The sequence below is a fragment of the Danio rerio genome, chromosome 25 (genome assembly GCF_049306965.1).
Source record: "Danio rerio strain Tuebingen ecotype United States chromosome 25, GRCz12tu, whole genome shotgun sequence".
Taxonomy (NCBI): Eukaryota; Metazoa; Chordata; class Actinopteri; order Cypriniformes; family Danionidae; genus Danio; species Danio rerio.
In genome coordinates this window covers 25,977,233-25,997,500 of record NC_133200.1, presented here as the reverse complement: position 1 = coordinate 25,997,500, position 20,268 = coordinate 25,977,233, and the positions used below count along the sequence as shown (strand labels likewise).

The window sequence follows — 20,268 nt, the reverse complement described above, 5'->3', positions numbered from 1 at the left end:
TTATTTGTATTTAAACTAATTCACAGTGCATTAACTGATGTTAACAAGCACCATTTTTTATTTAATTCAATAACTATTATAAATAAATGAGTTGTGGCTATTGTTTGTTTTTAGTTCATGTTAGTAAATACCATTAACCCTACTGTACATTTTGACCAAAACACAAATTGTAGAATACAATTATTCAAGTAATACGCAAGAACTAGGATACTATTTAATTTTTTTTTTACATTATTGCTGACATTTAAAAAAAAAGTAAGTATTTCATCAAATATTTATATTTTATTTAAACTTGATCACAGTTACCAAAATCCATTTAAATATTTCTAATAATCTTGTTTTTTCCCTAAAGTTCAATGTAATTCATACACGTTGTAAAAACTATCATGAATACAAAAATAGCATTACAAATACCTAACTTTAAAACTGAAAATGTGTTTTTTGTTGCAGTTTTTTGCCAGTTATGTGTATTATTTTCATGCAATACATTGTAATGCATTCACTTATATATAGTATATTTGAATAAACTTCAATTAAATTAGCAAATGTGACTGAAAACTATTTTTATATTGCTGATTATAAACTAGAATATGATTATTCTAGTAATACGCAAGTACTAGCATGCAATTTTATTTTTTATTCATTTTAATATAATTGCCAACATGGTTTTTAATTTAAAGATTTTTATTAAATATTTATACTTCAATTAAACTAGATCACAATAACCAATAGATATTTAAATATTTGTAATAATTGTTTATTTCCTAAAATTCTGTGTAGAATTTGTTACAAATCTGACAGAAAACAGTTTTTAGCTTTCTCCAACCTAATTTTTAAGATATATATCTGAACATTAAGCCAGTATATCCATTGTTATTGTATCTGTGGTGAAATATCATCCAGCATTCAGAAACAACATACAAAAAAAATCATTTATTTTAGATTGTCCTTTTTTCCATCTTTTTTCCATGTAAACTTTGAACTCTCACCTTCACTGTACAATACCAATGTAGGTCTCATTCCTTCGTTTCATTTCAAAAGTCAATTTCATTACCTTCTTTTCATTCCCACTCAAACGGCTAGACATATCTGATGGCAGCAATGAAATGGGCAATTGACAGGAGATGACCTGAGACTGACATATAAGCCACCTGAGGATTTCAAAACGATTGGGTTTCAAAAAGGAAGGAGCTGCATCGCTAAAGAAAGAGAAGCCTAGCTGTCACTGTGTTTAATGGAATTTGATCCTACTGCATGCTATATGCAAACAGATAAGAGAATAAAAATAGAATAGGATAGAAACAGAAATATTTTAAGAGAATACCTGAATAGTGATTATATTACAATAATAATAATGCTAATAGTACTAGTTAATCATTTAAGTTGACGTTAAACGTTTCATGCAATCACTATAGTAATTACAATGGATTATGTCTGGATTAACTAACCAACATTCTAATCTGTATAGTAAGTACAAGTCATTGATTAATATTATGTAGTTCACTCAAAAAAAAAATAAAGTTTTTGCTGCTTGTTCAAACTACTTATTTAAAATTAGTTGAAGCAACACATTTCTTATTTTTTGGGACAACTTAATTGTTTTTGTTCAATTGTTTTAATGAAATCTTCAATATATTTCTTTGCCTCGTTGAAAGCCTCTTCACCTAACACTCCTTAATATATTTGTAAAGCAGGGCTACTTTGACAGTAAATGTTGATTTAGATGGTCCTAGTTCTTTGACTGAAATGCGATTTTAGATTCAGTCAAATTTTCATTTTTATAATCATTGGACCCTATCATACAGCTGGCGCAAGACATGTTTCACCGACGTGTTACTAGTTTCAGCCCAATGCAACCATAATTTTCCTGTTCTCCACCATGTTGTATAAATAGCAAATCTATTTACAGTATGCCACTTTGTGGACTCATGGGTGTTTCGGTCTAGAAAAGAGGTGTGTTAAGGCGCATTGTTGGCACGTTGTTATTTTAAGTTACTAAAATAGACTATGCAATAGACCAGAGTGTGTTAGTTCTGCACCTCACTTACACATTGCTTAAAGGATGTACAGCAATACGCAAATATCTTTACAACTGAAATAGTATTAAAAGAATAAAATATTACAAAATGTATTACTTTTGACATAAATATAAAAACCACTGCCTTTATGCCCTTTTTATCTCTTTATTATATGCATATTTATTTTTATTTTATTAAAACAAGCTTAGATTTGTCCACCTGTCAGGTTTTGGAGCATATGGAGCATAGCACTTGTGTTTTGGTTTGTGTTCAAAACACACCCAGAACTCATTACAATAATAAGCTCAACCCTGTTAGACCATGCGCCACAGCATAGAGCATATTCTTTCAGTCCTTAAAATAGCAAAAGTAGATTCTGACACACCCTTAATGCTTTTGCACCCTGCGCTTTAGACTTTGCGCCTAGATTGTTAAAATAGAGCCCATTTTGTTTTCATTCATTCATTCATTCATTTTCTTTTCGGCTTATTCATTTAATTAATCTGGGGTCACCACAGCGGAATGAACCGCCAACTTATCCATCATATGTTTTACACAGCGGATGTCCTTCCAGCTGCAACCCATCTATAGGAAACATCCAAGCACACTCATTCACACTCATACACTTAGAATGATTAAGCTTACCCAATTCACCTGAACTGCATGTCTTTGGACTGTGGAGGAAACTGGAGCACCTAGAGGAAACCCACGTGAATACGGGGAGAACATGCAAACTCCACACAGAAACGCCAATTGACCCAGCCAAGGCTCAAACCAGCGACCTTCTTGCTGTGAGGCGATAGCAATACCTGCTGCGCCACCGCGTCGCCCTATTGTGTTTCCAGTCTAATTTTAAATCTCCTGTAATTTAATTCTAGATTTAGTCAATAAAAATGTCCCAGCAATAATATTATTATTAATTAACCTTACCGTCAATCTACTCTGCCCAAAAACTGCATTCGTTTCCCTACATTACATTTTTTTTTTTTTTCTCATTTTATTTGTTTTGTTACAAAATTGTTTTTGTCAGTGGTGGTCAGAGTATTGACTGACCTTCCGTGGTGTAAAGTAACAAATTACAAATATTCAAACTCTAATTGAGTAGTTTTTCTCAAGAATCGTAATTTACTACGTAGTTTTAAAAATGTGTACTTTTACTTTCCCTTGAGTACATTTTTAGTGCTGTATTGGTTCTTTTACTCCAAATCTTTCCTTTAACCTGCAGTGACTACTTTATTTTTTCTTGTCTATGGGGATTAGAAAAATCTTTCCTGTGATTCTTGTCCAATCAAATGTCCATGCGCAAAACAGAAAGCGCAGGGCGCAAACGCATTCAGGGAGTGTCAGAATCCATATGTGCTAATATATGTATGGGAAAATCCACTTTGCGCCATGGCGCATGGTCTAAAAGGGTTGAGTTTATTTTCTTAGGTATAGGTGTGTTTTGAGAATAAACCAATCAGAGTCTCATCTCCCATTCATTTTAAGAGCCAGCTGCATCGCACCATAAGCGCATTTGCTATTACATGACGTAAAGTAAGTTCACTTTCGCTTTTGCTCTTGTGGATAGGGAAACCTTTACGCAATTAGCCTATAAATAATTAATTTAGTTTGTTAAGCACAAATATTTGTTTCAAAACTATTTCTAAATTCAGTTCTAATTTCCTGCAAACAAATAAATGAAAAATAATACCGAAGTGTGGTCAAAATACTGAGTTATTTCCAAATACACATATAGTCTAGAACCTGACAGGTGGACAAAAGCAAATTAAATGAACTGAAAAAGCCTCCCGAGATGAAGAATTCAAGGCAGTGGTTTTTAAATTCATGTAGGCTATAAAATAATGTTTTGTAATATCTTAATTCTTTATATTTATATCCTATATATATCCATATTATATCCTATATATATATCCTTAATATTTTAATTATTTTTCATATGTAAAGATATTTGCGTATTGCTCTACATCTTGTGTGTATTAAGCAGTGTGTAAGCGAGGAGCACAACAAACGCATTCTGCGCCAGACTTTAGACCGGGTTTGTTCTGGTCTAAAGAACAGACTATTACAGTTTCTCAAAATAGCAACGCACCAAAACACACCTGCTTTTTCAGACCAGAATGCCCTTTTACAGAGCTAGCTTAGCAAAGCCTTCATTGAAAGAATTTTGGCCGCTCCAAAAAGTACTTCTGGGCCTTGTGAGATCACAAACATACTTTTACCGCGCACACACACTGCGCAGCTAAGGGCCCTTAACGTTATTGCAGAGATATAGCTAAAATGCGTCCAATCGCTGCTGTTTCCACAAAGCTTCTGTTTCTGTATTTGGGCTTCCAAAGGACACGACACAAAGACAGAAGTGTTTACAGTTCAATATTAATTATGTTCCAGAGAATTATAAAAAAAATAGCAAGCATGATTTGACAAAACACATCTCAAGTATTTCTCCCAGTTCAGTTCTGGATTTGGTTAAAATCTCCTCAAAGCAGAAGCTGTGTACTGCAACCAGTGTTTTTATTTTTTTAAATTGATCATGACATGTAGATTGTCTAGCGTTAATAGTATGCTGTAGAAACGGTGTAAAAAAATGGGAAATGCTGTTTTGCACCACAAACGATTTGGCTACAAATTCATATTTATCGGTCAAACTGCTATAAATACACACACACACTGCACCGGCGCGTGCAGCACCTCTCTGAGTGTGTGCGCAACTTTACGTTTTTTTCTTTTTAGACAGCTTTTCCATGCGTTTTACATCTCAGATAATGAAGTCGCAAAAGATACAGTATGTGGATGATTCATATTACTTACATCTGCATATTCCGGATATATGTGAAAGACGTCGTGAAAGGCAAAGTGTTAAAAAAAAAATACAGGATAGCTGGCCTACCTCGTATAGCAGCAGAAAAATAAATCATAAATGGATCCGCGAATCGCAGCACATTATGACGATGACCAATCAGAGTCACTTTTGGGCAGGCCTTTCAGAGGAACTAGGAAATATATCAGTCGTTTTCATGTTAGCCGAGTAGCTGTATATAATCAAAGTGAGATTTATGAAAGAATAACATGATTTCCTTCAAATGAAACATGAGCACACATTGCTTTGCATCTTATAAACACAACCAATGCTTAAAATTACATTCTGGACCACCCCTTTAAACACCCAGCTGGCACAAGACATCAACATGACGTCAGATTGACGTTGTACCCTAACGTTGTGGCTACATTGCATTTTGTTTGAAAATGGAAATCGGCTTGACATCAGAACTAAACATCAGGCCGATGTCAAAGTCCAATGTCCAACCTAAAATCAACCAAAAATCAACATCTAAAGATGTTACAGCTTGAGGTTGTGTGGACGTCACCACTATGACATCTACCAGACGTTGGATTTTAGTTGCCATGCTTGACAAATAAATGTCAGTATGTGACATCAATATTACATTGGTATAGGATACTGTCTTGTGATGACTTGTGCCTGCTGGCCAATAACTAAATGCAGTACAGAATGTTACGTTTACACACATCCACAAATTAGATGTAAAGGCATCAGCTTTTCACAGCGTAATACTCACTGCTCACTACTCTTGAGTACTTTCGAAAAGTCTACTTTTTACTCATAATTTGATTAATATTTATAACAGGTATTTTACTCTACTTGCACTACATTTTAGGCAAATAATAGTACTTTTACTTCAGTATGATTTTTAAGTACTCTTTTCACACCAGCTGACCATTATAACCCCAACTCTTTAACTTTGTGTGTTGTATTTTTGCATCATAAAACACCTAAGTAGACCTTTTTTCCAACATTTGAACATGATCATGTTGTATTTTGAGACTGTATGACATTGTCAGTGCACTGTAAGATCCTCATGGGCATTTTCTAATGTTCAAATATGCTCTTATGTAGTATTTGGAATTTTTTTTTTTCTATTGGCAAATTGAAATATGTTGTATTTTAAGACTACAATTCATATTATGTTACTTAACATTTATTTTAAGAAATTTTTTCAAAGAAATTATCTACAACACATACACCTGATTTCTTGCACAATCACTTACAAGAGGGAAATAAGTACTTCACGTCATTGTTTTTCTCAGAAAACATATTTCTAAAGGTGCTGTTAATTTTTCCTGGATGTTGGTCGGAACCAAAAAAATTCATATATACCAAGAAAACAAGTTAAGTGTAGTAAAATGAAATGACACAAGGAAAAGATATTGAACACTTGAAGAAAGAGCTGTGCAGAAAAGCAGTGAAAGCCCAGACAGAATTTGAAATCTCTCAGTAGTTCTTCAGCAACCATATGCCCTTTGTCATTGTAAATGAATATTAGCTACTTTAGTCCAACATCTATATTGCCAGGATGATGAAGCTGAAACCAGGGTGGACATTTCAGCAAGACAATGATCCAAAACAAAGCCAAGGAAGCTCTCAAAAGCGTTCAGAGAAAGAAAATGAAATTGTAGAATGGCCCAGCCAATCACCTGACTTGAATCCAATAGAAAATAAAAATGAAAGATCAGGTTTGATAGACGAGACCCACAGAACCATCACGATTTTCACACTCTATTGAAGTTTTTGAATAACTCAAAAATGAGCAATTCATTCTTGAGTTCATTCTCCATATGAGAAGGGAATTTAAGCTGCCATCACCAAAAAAAAAAAAAAAAAGCATTAAATTAAAGTATTATATACGTTTCAGTTGTTCAGTACTTTCTCCTTGTGTCATTTATTACACATAACACATTTTTCAGATTCTTTGTTTTGTTTTGTTTTATTTTTATGTTTGTTTTGTTATTATTATTTTTTTCCCCCAAAATCTGGTTCAATTACATGTTAACAGCTCCTTTATAAATATTATTTACAGGAAAAAACATGAAGTGTTCAATCATTGTTTTCCCCGCTTTAAGTTTTAAAAGCATTCATGATAGAAAAAAAAAAAAGAGAGAAGTTCTATCATCAAATTCTCAGTCAGTAATCATCACATCTCATAGGCCCATGTCATTCAGTCTTCATCTCATGTTAGTCTTAGAAAAAAAAAGTTGTCTGAATATTTTTCATCCTTATTTTTGTCAACAAAATTAACACAATGGAACATAAATTAAATCCATATTCAATTCTTCTGAAGAAACACAACGTTTTTATGGGATAAACAGATTAAATGTCTAGACTTTGATTTAAATGTAAGGATTTGCTTGCAATAGCTTCACTTGCAAAAACGGTTATTTAATGTCATGTTTACAGTATATATAAATACCAACCTAAATTAAATCTGTTCAATTTCATTGCTTAAGAGGAGTAATTAGATTGGCGTACTAAACCCATATGGATGTTTAAAAAAAAAAAAAAAAATGTTAGAGTGGGTGGATAGGATTTTAATTGTTGGACAGAAATCTCTCAGATTGGATTAGACATTTTCATTTGTTGCTCCTAAGATTAACTAAAATCTCATGGGTTTGAAAAGATCTGTAAATGAAGAAATATATATATATATATATATATATATATATATATATATATATATATATATATATATATATATATATATATATATATATATATATATATATATATATATACATATATATATATATTTAATTTTTTTTTTTTAATGGGGTAAACTAACTCCTTAGGATCATGGGAACGGGGTTTTGGAAGGGCAGGAAACTCTGCATCTTTAAACCCATTTAGTATAGTGTATTTAGTAATAGTTACATTACCATTTTTTGTTTACTTTTTTTTCATGTATGCTGCAAAAAAATGCTGTAAAATTTACTGCATTACCGACAATTTCTCTCAAGTGCACTGTACATGAACAATTACAGTTGTGCTGGTAAACTACTTAATAACAATAATTATTAATTTACATTGCGCTTGTAAATTTTACAGTATTACTGACAATTTTAATAGTATCACTGGCTGAATGTACAAGCACACTGTAAATAAACATTTACAAATGTGCTGTAGTTTTACAGCATGCCTGGCAACCAAAAATGCCAGTAATACGTTACATTTTACAGCATTTTTTACAGTGTGTTTTTTTTCTCATTTGTGTAGTTTTTGAAAAAACAGACTTTCTGTTGCATAATTTTAGTTTTGTTCAGTTTATTAACTCAAAGAGACTCTGAAATTTACATTTTAAAAGTTGTATGTGTTTTCTGAAGCATGTAGGAAGGAATGAGTTCCTTTAAAATGGGAAATACATGGCAAAGAGAAAGGAATTTTTATTGTGGTTGATTCTGTACAAATCATCGTTTGTTAACAGTTTTCAGTTTCTACTATAATTTTAACATCAATCTAGCAATAATCTTCTATAAATTTAGATCAGTTTACTAAAACTGCTTCACAAAATGATTTAATCCCTTTAAATAATGATGTAGTATTGTCCCTGGAACTCATTTTATGTATTTTTTATGGTGCTCGTGTATCTGTAAACAACCATTTTAATTCTCTGACTGCCAAGTGTGATTAGTCACCACCTATCTGCCCTTCATGTCTAAATATAGCTTTAGCAATTTATTCATTCTGCATGCTGTTGTGCGTATATAAGCCACGTGCATCACTCAACCCTTTATAACTCTATAATAAAACAATGACTATCTTTAGCTGGCTTCTGTCTAACCATTTGGCAGTCATCATAGTCATCTCTATTCACTTCTTTCCTCTAGCCACCCACACATGAGAGATGTGCCACTCATTAGAAGCCTTTAGCTTTCAGCCTAGCCTATTGATTTATATATAAACATATATTTCATCTTTTATTCTAAAGACATTCAAATAAATAAAAAAATGGGTCACACTTTACAATGAGTTTCCATTAGTTAATGTATTTACTAACATGAACTAATAGTGAACAATACCTGTATAGTATTTAATAAGTCAAGTGAAGTTTATTTATATAGCACATTTCATACACAGTGGCAATTCAAAGTGCTTTACATAAACAGGAATAAAAAAGACAAGTTTAGGAACATAAAATGCAGACAATAAAAATTATTAAAACAGATAAAAACAAATTAAACTGAGTTAAAATAGGCTATAAAAGAATGAAAAAGAAAATGAAAAACATAATAGTGCGATCTGTTGGACGTAGCACAGTGCTCATACAGTAAAGGCACAGCTAAACAGATGTGTTTTCAGTCTTGATTTAAATGTGCCTAATGTTGGAGCACATCTGATCATTTCTGGAAGCTGATTCCAGCAGCGAGGAGCATAGTGGCTGAAGGCAGATTCACCCTGCTTTGACTGAACCCTTGGAATTTCTAGTTTATATGATCCTAAAGATTTGAGTGATCTGTTGGGTTTGTATTCAGTGAGCATATCTGTAATGTATTGAGGTCCTAGGCCATTTAGTGATTTATAGACCAGTAATAATACTTTAAAATCTATTCTGAATGTAACTGGCAGCCAGTGTAGAGACCTGAGGACAGGTGTGATGTGCTCTGATTTCCTGCTTCTGGTCAGAATTCTGGCCACAGCGTTCTGGATGAGCTGCAACTGTCTGACTGTCTTTTTGGGAAGGCCAGTGAGGAGGCCTTTACAGTAATCCACCCTGCTGCTGATAAAAGCATGAACAAGTTTCTCTAAGTCTTCACTGGAAACAAAGCATCTGATTCTTGCAATATTTTTGAGATGATAGTATGCTAATTTACTGACTGCTTTGACATGACTGTTGAAACTCAGATCTGACTCCAGAGTCACACCAAGATTCTTGACCTTATTTTTTGTTGTTTGACCTTTAGAGCCAAGGTACACATTCACCTTGAGAACCTCGTCTCTTTTCCCAAATGCAATGACTTCAGTTTTCTCTTTGTTTAACTGAAGAAAATTTTGGCACATCCAATTGTTAATTTCATCAATGCACTGGTAGAGGGTGTCAATGGGGCTGTAGTCATTAGGCAGTAAGGCTAGGTAGATCTGAGTGTCATCAGCATAGCTGTGTTAGGAGATTTGGTTCTTTCTCATTATTTGGCTCAGAGGGAGCATGTAAAGGTTGAACAGGAGAGGTGCCAGAATCGAGCCTTGTGGGACTCCACACGTCATGGGTGTCCACCTCGACCTTAGATCACCTAAACTGACATAGTAACCTCTCCCTTCAAGGTAAGATCTGAACCATTTGAGGACTGTCCCAGACAGTCCAACCCAGTTTTCCAGCCTATCCAGAAGTATGCTGTGATCGACAGTGTCAAATGCAGCACTGAGATCGAGCAATACCAACACTGTTATTTTACCTGAATCTGTATTTAGGCGTATATCATTGATTATCTTTATAAGGGCGCTCTCTGTACTGTAATGTGCTCTGAAACCAGATTGAAAATTGTCTAAACACCCCCTGAAGTTTAAGAACTTGTTAACCTGGTTAAAAACAACCTTTTCAATGATTTTGCCAATGAAAGGGAGATTTGAGATTGGTCTGTAATTGCTCAATAGAGTGTTATCCAGGTTGCTCTTTTTCAAGAGGGGTTTAACAACTGCAGTTTTAAGTGAGTTTGGAAAAATCCCTAAGAGAAGGGAAGCATTTACCACTTTTAGAAGATCCATTTCTAGACAGGTAAACACCGTTTTGAAGAATGATGTGGGGAGCGTGTCAAGGCTGCAGGTTGATGTTTTCATAGTTTGCACAATCTCTTTTAAGATTTTACCATTAATTGCCATGAAATCAGACATAATGTCTGATTTCTTAAGTTGTGGTTGAGCTAGTTTGACTTTGACACAATTTGGCTGATTGGATGAGCCGATTGCCTTTCTGATATTATTGATCTTATCAGTAAAGAAATGAGCAAACTCATTACATTTGCTTTCAGAGAGGAGATCACTTGGAATCCGACTGGGGGGGTTTGTGAGTCTCTCTATCGTTGCAAAGAGTGTGCGAGCATTATTTAAGATGCTGTTTATAAGGCTTGAAAAGAAAGTCTGTCTAGCAGTGTTTAGTTCCATATTAAAAGCATAGCGTATAGTTCAGCGTATAGTTCAACATTAACTGATGGATTTTTGAAATCCAAAGGTGTGCTTGTTAACGTCAGTTAATTCAATGTGAGTTAAGAAGAACTAACAATGAATGACTGTGTTTTTATTAATGATAACAAAAATGAATAAATACTGTAATAAATGTATTGTTCATTGTTTTTTTCATGTTAGGGAACCAACTTTTATTTCAGTATGTTCATGTACTTTCAACTAAAACTAAATACTGAGTACACTCAAAAAAAGACTATTGTTGCTTGTTCAAACTACTTGTTTAAAACGAGTTGAAACAAGATCGCCACAGTGGAACGAACCACCAACTATTCCAGCATATGCTTTACGCAGCGGATGCCCTTTCATCTGAAACCCAGTATTGGAAAACTTTCATTCACACACACACACACTCATACTAAGGACAATTTAGCTTACCCAATTCACTTATACCGCATGTCTTTGAATTGTGGGGGAAACCAGAGCACCCAGAGGAAACCCACGCTAACATGGGGAGAACATGCAAACTCCACACAGAAATGCCAACTGGCCTAGGCGGGACTCGAACCAGCAACCTTCCTGCTGTGAGGCAACAGTACTAACCACTGAGCCACCATGCCACCCCTAAATTTAAAAACTATTAAGTTAACTTAATCAATTTATATTGAAACAATGTGATGGAAATGTGTGGAACCCAGCATTTTTACAAAGTACGGGGCTGAGCTTTCCTACTGGGAATCATTCCCGCATGGTAAGCTAATGCTAAGAGAGGCATGGTTAAGATTATTGTGAGGACCAGAAAAGGGCTGCCACCCCAAACATGGAAGCAACTGATCACACTCAAAACAATTAGTCGTTGATGTGAATTAATTGAATTATATCACACATTTCCACACATTACATTACTTCAACTTATTTGAATTGAGTTAATTCAACGTATGGCAACATACGGCAAATGTAGCTCATGAGCATTTTGATCCATTGTTTCTAATAACTCATTAAATCATTTTCTATTCGGCTTATTTCCTTTATTAATCAGGGGTCGCCACAGTGGACTGAACCATTCCAGTCACAACCCGACACTGGAAAACACCCATAAACTTCTGCATTCACACACATATATTACGGCCAATTTAGCTTATTCAATTCACCTAATCTGCATGTCTTTAGACTGTGGGGGAATCCGGAGCTCCCAGAGGGAACCCACGCGAACGCAGGGAGAACATACAAACTCCACCCAGAAATGCTAACTGACTCAGCTGGGGCTCGAACCAGCGACCTTCTTGCTGTGATCGTGCTACCCGCTGCGCCACCTTACCGCCCATGTCGTATAACTTTCATTTGAATTGCCTGGTAAACACAGTATACTCTTCCGAAGCCAATTTAGACAACCAGAATTGTATGTTATTTATTACAGTTTAAAATGCAACTTCATTACTAATGCTTACAGTTAGTTGGGACGGATATTACTAGAACTAGATTTAGCACAGTATTGTCTCATTGCGTGAAGCAACAAACAATGTAATTGATATCTAAGCTGCTTATACCAAAATAATGAATGCTACTTTTCTGCGAGTTGGTAACCCCAAAACTCAAATCATTACTGAGAACTTATCAAAATCTTCAAACTAAGTGAAGATTATTTTCTATAACAAGTTATTTTATTAACTTAATTAAAACAAACACAGTTTGCTGTTTGATCTAACAACTTTTTTTTTAACACAAAGTGTTTTTGGGGACCACTTTTTTTTTTTTTTTATGTTCAATCCCCTTAAACACTTACGATTACTTTTATTGTCAAAATGTCTCACTCTAATTTAATCCCAAGCAAAGCATGCAGGGAACTTCCAATGCTATCTCAAGGCAATTCATAACTTTTTGATTTAGTGGCTAAGTCATATGAATTAGAATTTCTCATTCTTACAATTTGGTACGATTTGCTCTTCCCCCAATGACTTTGGAATTGGGGGTGGGTTTTGGCGCCACACCTCCTTTTAAAAATCGTACATTATAGTAGGTTTCTCAGAATCACAATCAGTTTTATTACCAAGTGTGCTTCACACACACAAGGAATTTGTTTTCTCTACAGAAGCTTCCAGTGTACATAAATTGACAAGTGAAAACACTAAATAGATATGAAAAAAGGCACTAAACATTAAACAGAGATTCAGTTGGTCAAAAAGATCTGCATGTTAAATTGTATGTACAGATTTGTTAAAAATATACAGGTTATACGGAGCTGAAATGTGAATGTATTGAATTGTATATTGATATAAGGTGCTGTTTACAAGTGCGTATGAGACAGTATTGCACGTTTTATGCACAGTGGGGGAATATTTAACTGTGTATGAGGTAGATGGCCTGAGGAAAGAAACTTTTCCTGTCTCTGGCTGTTTTTGAGCTTGGTGCTATGAAGCGCCGACCAGACAGTAAAAGTTCGAACAGGAAGTATGCTGGGTGCGAGGCGTCCAGAGTGATATGGCAAGATGTCAGATGTGATTTTGCCCATTCTAACTAGCTGTTGTCTACCTGTCAGAAAGCTGGTGATCCATTGACAGACAGAGCTAGGAACAGAGAGCTGGGTCAGTTTGTACTCGAGCAGTGATGGGACGATGGTGTTAAAGGCAGAACTGAAGTCCACAAACAGAATCCTTGCGTAGTTCCCTGGTTTGTCCAGATGTTGTATAATGCAGTCCCATATTGACTGCATCATCCACTGACCAGGGGGTCCAGCCGGGATCCAGTGATGTCCTTCAGATATGCTAGCACCAGTCTTTTGAATGACTTTATGGCCACAGATGTTAAGGCAACAGGTCTGTAGTCAGTGAGTCCTGTGATCTTTAGCTTCTTCGGGATTGGGATGATAGTGGAGCGCTGAAAGCAGGATGGGACTTTGCACTGTTTTAGTGATCTGTTGAAGATCTGTCTGAAAATGGGAGCCAGCTGGTCAGCGCAGCTCCTCAGACAGGCTGGTGAAACATTGTCTGGGCCTGGTCGCACATTATCCTCTCTGAACTGAAGTGAGGGGGTGGGGGGTGGGGGGTGGTGGTTGACTGGAGGTGTTGAGGGCTGTGTAGGGAGATGGTCCGTGCAGATGTGGGGTGTCTGGTCGGAGTTGTCAAATCTACAAAAGAAAATATTCAACTTTAGCTCTCATATGACTTTGTATGAATTAGCCACTAAACATTCTTCATCTTTGCAATAATTTTTTCTATGTCCCTGGCTCAAAACATTTAAACTCTTGCTGACACAACTGTCTGCGTTTCTTTTTAGAGAAGCTTACCCTGTTTTTCAGGACATAGGGACACTGATCAGACTGCTGTCCAGTTCAGAGCTTTAGGGCCGAAGGGGCTGCTTTTATCCCAAGCAGGCCTGACAACTGACCTGAATTAGAGCTCCAGAGAGACAGAGGGACAAAGAGACCAAGATTCAAAGTGGCAAAAGGGATAAAAATGTTGAGAGAAAGACGAGACCAAAGTTTAAGGGAAAAGTCTGAAACCACTTAGAATTTTTTTATTCATACTTTTATTTATTTTTTTAAGCTGAAAGCACATGGATTTTATCATTTATAATCTCTGTATAATAATGAAAAAGGGGTAAAACATTTGTTGAGATTGTTGGAATAAAGATGCATAAAAATGAACGACTGAAGTGTACATGGCTATTGATGATTGAGAGTTCAGTCTGTTTTTAATAATATGCCAAACAATCTGAATTTCAATTTTGTTAATTTGAATTTTTGACAATTGTAATTTTAATAAATCAGAATTTTTAAATGCCGTCATTTTTTTTATTTGAATTTCTTAATTTGAATTTCATAACGTGAATGTTGAACGTCTGAAATTTAAGACAACTGAATTTTTCAATGGTGAATTTTTTATAGTTGTATTTTCAAACTTCAGATTGCAGATATCAGACTGCAAATATGAAGTTTGTAAAAATACAGTTTTTAGTTTTCAAGATGAAGAAATTCAGAACATCAAATTCAATATTATAAAATTCAAAACCAGAAATTCAGATTCAGCAAAAAGTAGGTCAGGGGAAAATCAACAGGGAAAAGTAGACAAGTAGACGATCACCGAAAAGTCAAACTAAGAATCACTCACCTCTGCTTGATTCATAGTTATGGATGAATTACAGGGTGCCAATTACGAGGGGGTCTGGAAATAGGTAAAAATAATTTTTTTATTGTATTTTTTATCTACATATAGCCTAATGTAAAATTAAACTCATTTGTATTTTAACTTTATTAAATTTCAATTGTAAATAATTCAAATTAACACAATTCAAATTCAGATAGTTTTGGCATATTATTAGCTCCATAAAAAAACACAAAGAAACAAACGTACTATTAAAAGAAATCCTTTAAAATTAAAAGGTTGGCAAAGCTTACAGTGACTATCTGTATTATAATTTTATGGCCTGTATCCTTTTCCACAATCTTCAAGAATCGCAATATTTATTGTCTTTGCTCAAAAGTATGTTATACCAACACAATCTCACAGCAATCAGTAACTTTTAGATTTTGTTGCTAATTTGTATGAATTTGTACGATTTAATTCTTACAATTTAGTACAATTTGCTTATCACACAATGACGGTTGGATTAGGGGTGGGGTTAGGTGCCACACCTCCTTTTTAAAATCGTACAATTTCATATGACTGAAAATGTACAAATTTGTACGAATTAGCCACTAAACTGACAAAACTTAAAAAATACTTACGTTTCCTTGTGAGATCAGGCTGGTTATACATTATACATAATTTGCATTCAAAGGCTTGGAGTTGGAATGTTTTTGAAAAACGTGTGGTAAAATGAATAACTGTGAAACTGTGAAAATATTAATAACATTTAAAAATGTCTTTATACAATTCATCATTATTTCTATAGTGCTTTTACAATGTAGACTGTGTCAAAGCAGCTTAACATAAAAGTTCTAGTAAATTGAAACAATTTAAATGTCAGTCCAGTTTTCAGAGTTCAGTTTAGTTCAGTTCAGTTCAGTGTGGTTTTAGAGAGCAATTACATTATTGCGCCGCTCCACAAGTCCCAAACCAGCAAGCCAGTGGCGACAGTGGAGAGAAAAGATCCTTTCATGAAAACTGATCCTTCATTTATGTTTTCAATATACTAAGTTATGCCCAACAAGCATTCATCAATATCAATATTGAAAATAGTTGTAATTCTTCATTGTTTTTTTTTTTTTTTGAGTGTTTTTTTTTTCTCCAGGATTCTTTGAATAATAGAAATAGAAAATTATTGAAACAAAATGAATTTCTAACATAAATGAATAATTTGATTTATTATTAAAAGTATAGATTTCTTTAAAAAAAGAAAACAAAATCTTATTAACCCCAAGTTTATTCAACACAACATAATAATGAAAAAATCAAACATAATCAAATCAAAGACTCTGATGTCTGTTGCACTTGTTTAATAAAATGATTCTCCCATCCTGTCCACTCTTAGCTGTAAGCATCATCTTACTGTGTGTGTTTTATGGTCTGTCTCTTCACAGGTCACGGTCCATCAGCGGCGCATCCTCTGGTCTCTCCACCAGCCCTCTCAGCAGTCCAAGAGTGAGTAAACTCCTGACACACCCACTTCTCTCTGTCCACCAATTAGTACATTTCTGCACTGTCACATTCATAGCAACAATATCACACTCCATTTTGTGTTTGGAGGACGTCACATTCACTGCATAACTGTGATTAGCGATGTACGCTAATTTCCATAAAATAAATCTGAATTGTTAGCTGTGACATTTAAAAGTTATAGTAAAGTTATTATAAACAAATGAGCCATAAAATGTAGCATAAATAGGTTAGGTTTTAGGTGATATGTTACACAGCAACACAAGGGACAACTAATCTAGTGGATAGTTCACCCAAAAATGAAAATCCTATAATTTACTCACCCTTTACTTGTTGGGTAAAACCTGTAACCACTGACTTCTATAATATGTGTTTTTTCTACAAAAGAGAACAGTGGTTACAGATTTTCAGACTTTTTAAAAATATATTCTTTAGTGTTTAACAGAATAAAGGAACTTGTAAAATGTTTGAAACTAACTGAGGGTAAATAAATTTGAGTAAATTTTCAGTTTTGGGTAAACTGTGCCTGTAAGGCTTGCACTTTAAGTCAACTGGTATAAGTAAGTGATTTGAAAACAAATTTGCAGAATAAAATGTAATTTACAGACAATATGTCATCAGATTGTTTACTTAGGGACCATTGTGGAAGAGGTATATCCAATATATTTCTCTTTTATCTTTTAAGAAAAGTTTCTTCATGAACTCTATTATATTGTGCCTTGTTTACAAAATTCCAGCATGAATTAAAGCACTGTTAAAAATCGGCACAGAGATGTATTTACATGTACAGTTGAAGTCACAATTATTAGCCCCCCTGAATTATTAGACTGCTTGTTTATTTTTTTCCCGATTTCTGTTTAACAGAAATAAGATTTTTTTTCAACACATTTCTAATCATAATAGTTTTAATAAATCATCTCTAATAACTTATTTAGTTTATCTTTGCCATGATGACAGTAAGTAATATTAGACTAGATATTTTTCAAGATACTTCTACACAGCTTAAAGTGACATTTAAAGGCTTAACTAGGTTATTTAGGTTAACTAGGCAGGTAAGGGTAATTAGGCAAGTTATTGTATAATGATGGATTGTTCTGTGGACTATCAAAAAAAAAAGAAAAAAAAGAAATAGCTTAAAAATTTTGTCCCTAAAATTGTGTTTAAAAAATTTAAAACTTCTTTTAGTCTAGCCAAAATAAAACAAATAAGACTTTCTTCAGAAGAAAAATATTATCAGACATACTGTGAACATTTTTGCTTGCTCCGTTAAAAATCATTTGGGAAATATTAAAAAAGAAAAAAAAATTAAAGGGAGCTAATAATTCTGAATTCAACTGTATTACACTACAATAGAACATAAAGGGCTCTATTTTAATGATCTAGGCACAAAGTCTAAAGCTCATGGTGCAGAATCATTATTTTAAAGATGAAAAAATACCGTGCCGTGGCTCATGGTCTAACAGGGTTGTGCTTGTTCTCCTAATGAGATATGGGTGTGTTTTGAGCATAACATGCATAAAACCAATCAGAGTTTCATCTCCCATTCCCTTTAAGAGTCAGTTGCATCACGCCATGGTGCATTTGTTATTTACAGGGCAGACTTTGTAAGACGAAAATCTAAATTTCTCACTAGCGAGAAAACAAATATGCAGACCAACTGCAGCAAGGATAAAAGAACGAGCCTCCTCCATTCAACCTTTCATTATTAGTTTGCTTTTACTTTTTACTTTACTTGTTTACTTTCATGAATAAGGAAATAATGTTGTACTTCACTCCACTGAAGACATCCATTAGCCAACATATTTATTTTTCTTTGTTAAGCCCAAAGATTTGTTTTGAAACTATTTCTAAATTTAGTTCTAATTTTCAGCACATGAATAAATAAACAATAATAAAAAAGTGTCTTCTACTTCTTTGGACCAGGGTTTATTTGGTCAATAGAGCAATCTATTTCAGTTCTTTAAAATAGCAATGTGCCAACAATGCAGGACCAGAACACCCATGAGTCCGCAAAGTGGCACAAATGAATTTTCTATTTAAACAACATGGTGCAAAATGTGAAAATTAGGGTTATGCTGGTCTGAAAATAGCTACAAATCATGCCAAACATGTCTTGCGTGTTTAAAGTGTTTAAAGTTCAAGGTAGAGCTGAAATATCATGATAAAAATAGTTGTTGATTAATTTCCTGAGATAATAATTATTAATTTAGAATAATTTAACACATATCTGAGTGAGTTAGCATAATGTAATTTCATATTTTGGATACAGATAAAACATGTAGAAGAATTTAGAAACTGGTTCATGGCTTTTAAATCGGAAATAAAAAAATTTTAAATAGGTTGTTTTAGAAGTGTAAACACAAAACTGTTGTAAAAAATATATAAATAACTTATATACTTAATATATACTTAAAGCAAGCAAAGAACACTAAGAAAGCACATGACTTGAATCATGCACTCTTGCAAAAAACTGTTCTTATAGTCCTGGCAGATTGAATATTTCACAGAAGATCTTGGTTGTATTGTAATAAATCCAAATATCACTACGTTAATTGGTGCCCAGTTGTTTAGGAAAGCAGAATTTGTGAGATTTAGGGTTAGGGTTAGAATGCTAAACAAAAATCTAATACCCATCATTGCCAAAATTTATGAAATAAATATGAGAATTGGGGAGGGTAATCTAATGCAACCTGGTTATATCTATAATGCTGCCATTTAAATTGTATTATTACTACATTTCACTTAAACAATCTGATTTTACCACAGTTATGAAATACCCCATCTGAACATGTAGCAAAGTAAGAGAAGCGATAAAGAAAGTGTGAGTTGCAGAAGAAAGTGGCTTTTGTTTCATGGAGATACTCTTTCATCTCTTTTGCTTGTCTCTGTATCCTTCCCCAAATGTAAATCCAGCTCAGGAAGTGCTGTTGAAAATCCTGCTTCTCCGATTAGCACACAAGCTCTTGGCTAAACTTTTCCAGTTGACTTGTTTAAGACGGCTCACAGATTACAGATTCCTTACAGTAAAGCTCTGCAATGTATAGTGCTGATTCCTGCTGGAAATTGCTTTAAAAGTTCACTGTATAAATGACCGTTCTGTATGTCATATCAAAATTGATGATTTTGAAGATCTTGCTGTCTTTTTTCATGTTTGACAAATTAAACATTCATTGTTTTGCTGAATTCATAAAGTGAAGAGACGATTAGCGATTTAAAATTTTTAGCTTTTGTGTTTTGAGATATTCATATTGAGACACTCAAGTTTTCAAGTTTGATGATGCAATCAAATTTTGCAGTTTGCTGTAAGTTTGTCATAAATATATACACTAGATCTCGCATACAGGCCCTGAGCATGCGTCAATAGCACAGCCATATTTGTACAATGCTCCCAACTGTCATTCAGCTGCACTAGTCAAGACTAAAGCCAATCTGAAGATGCTGGACTTTAGCGCTGTTTACGGGTGTAGTAACGAGCAAACAAAGAAAATAAAGCATAAGGACAGAACATTTTATAGGTAAGATTTTGTTTTTACCATTTTGTATGTTACACACTTTTGTGTTAAACAAGTAACATTATTGATGATAATACAATCTCTTACCGAAAGGCAAAGTAGCATTACTTGCACTCAATACTAGGCTTATACTAGTTTTGTTGAATAAAATAAGCAAACAATGTAAATGAAATATGACA

At 34.1% G+C, this 20,268-nt stretch overlaps 1 protein-coding gene across 15 annotated transcripts in view; it reads left to right on the top strand.

The window, feature by feature from the left end:
* Positions 1–20,268, top strand: part of brsk2a (BR serine/threonine kinase 2a) — a 324,106-nt gene that overhangs the window by 273,634 nt on the left and 30,204 nt on the right. For all 15 annotated transcript variants that reach the window (XR_012400417.1, XR_012400416.1, XM_073943185.1 and 12 more), the window contains one exon: positions 16,502–16,562. Coding sequence is in view for 13 of the 15 variants with exons in the window: in XM_073943185.1 (XP_073799286.1) it covers positions 16,502–16,562 (61 nt within the window). In the remaining 2 variants the exon portion in view is untranslated. The remainder of the gene's footprint in view (positions 1–16,501; positions 16,563–20,268) is intronic.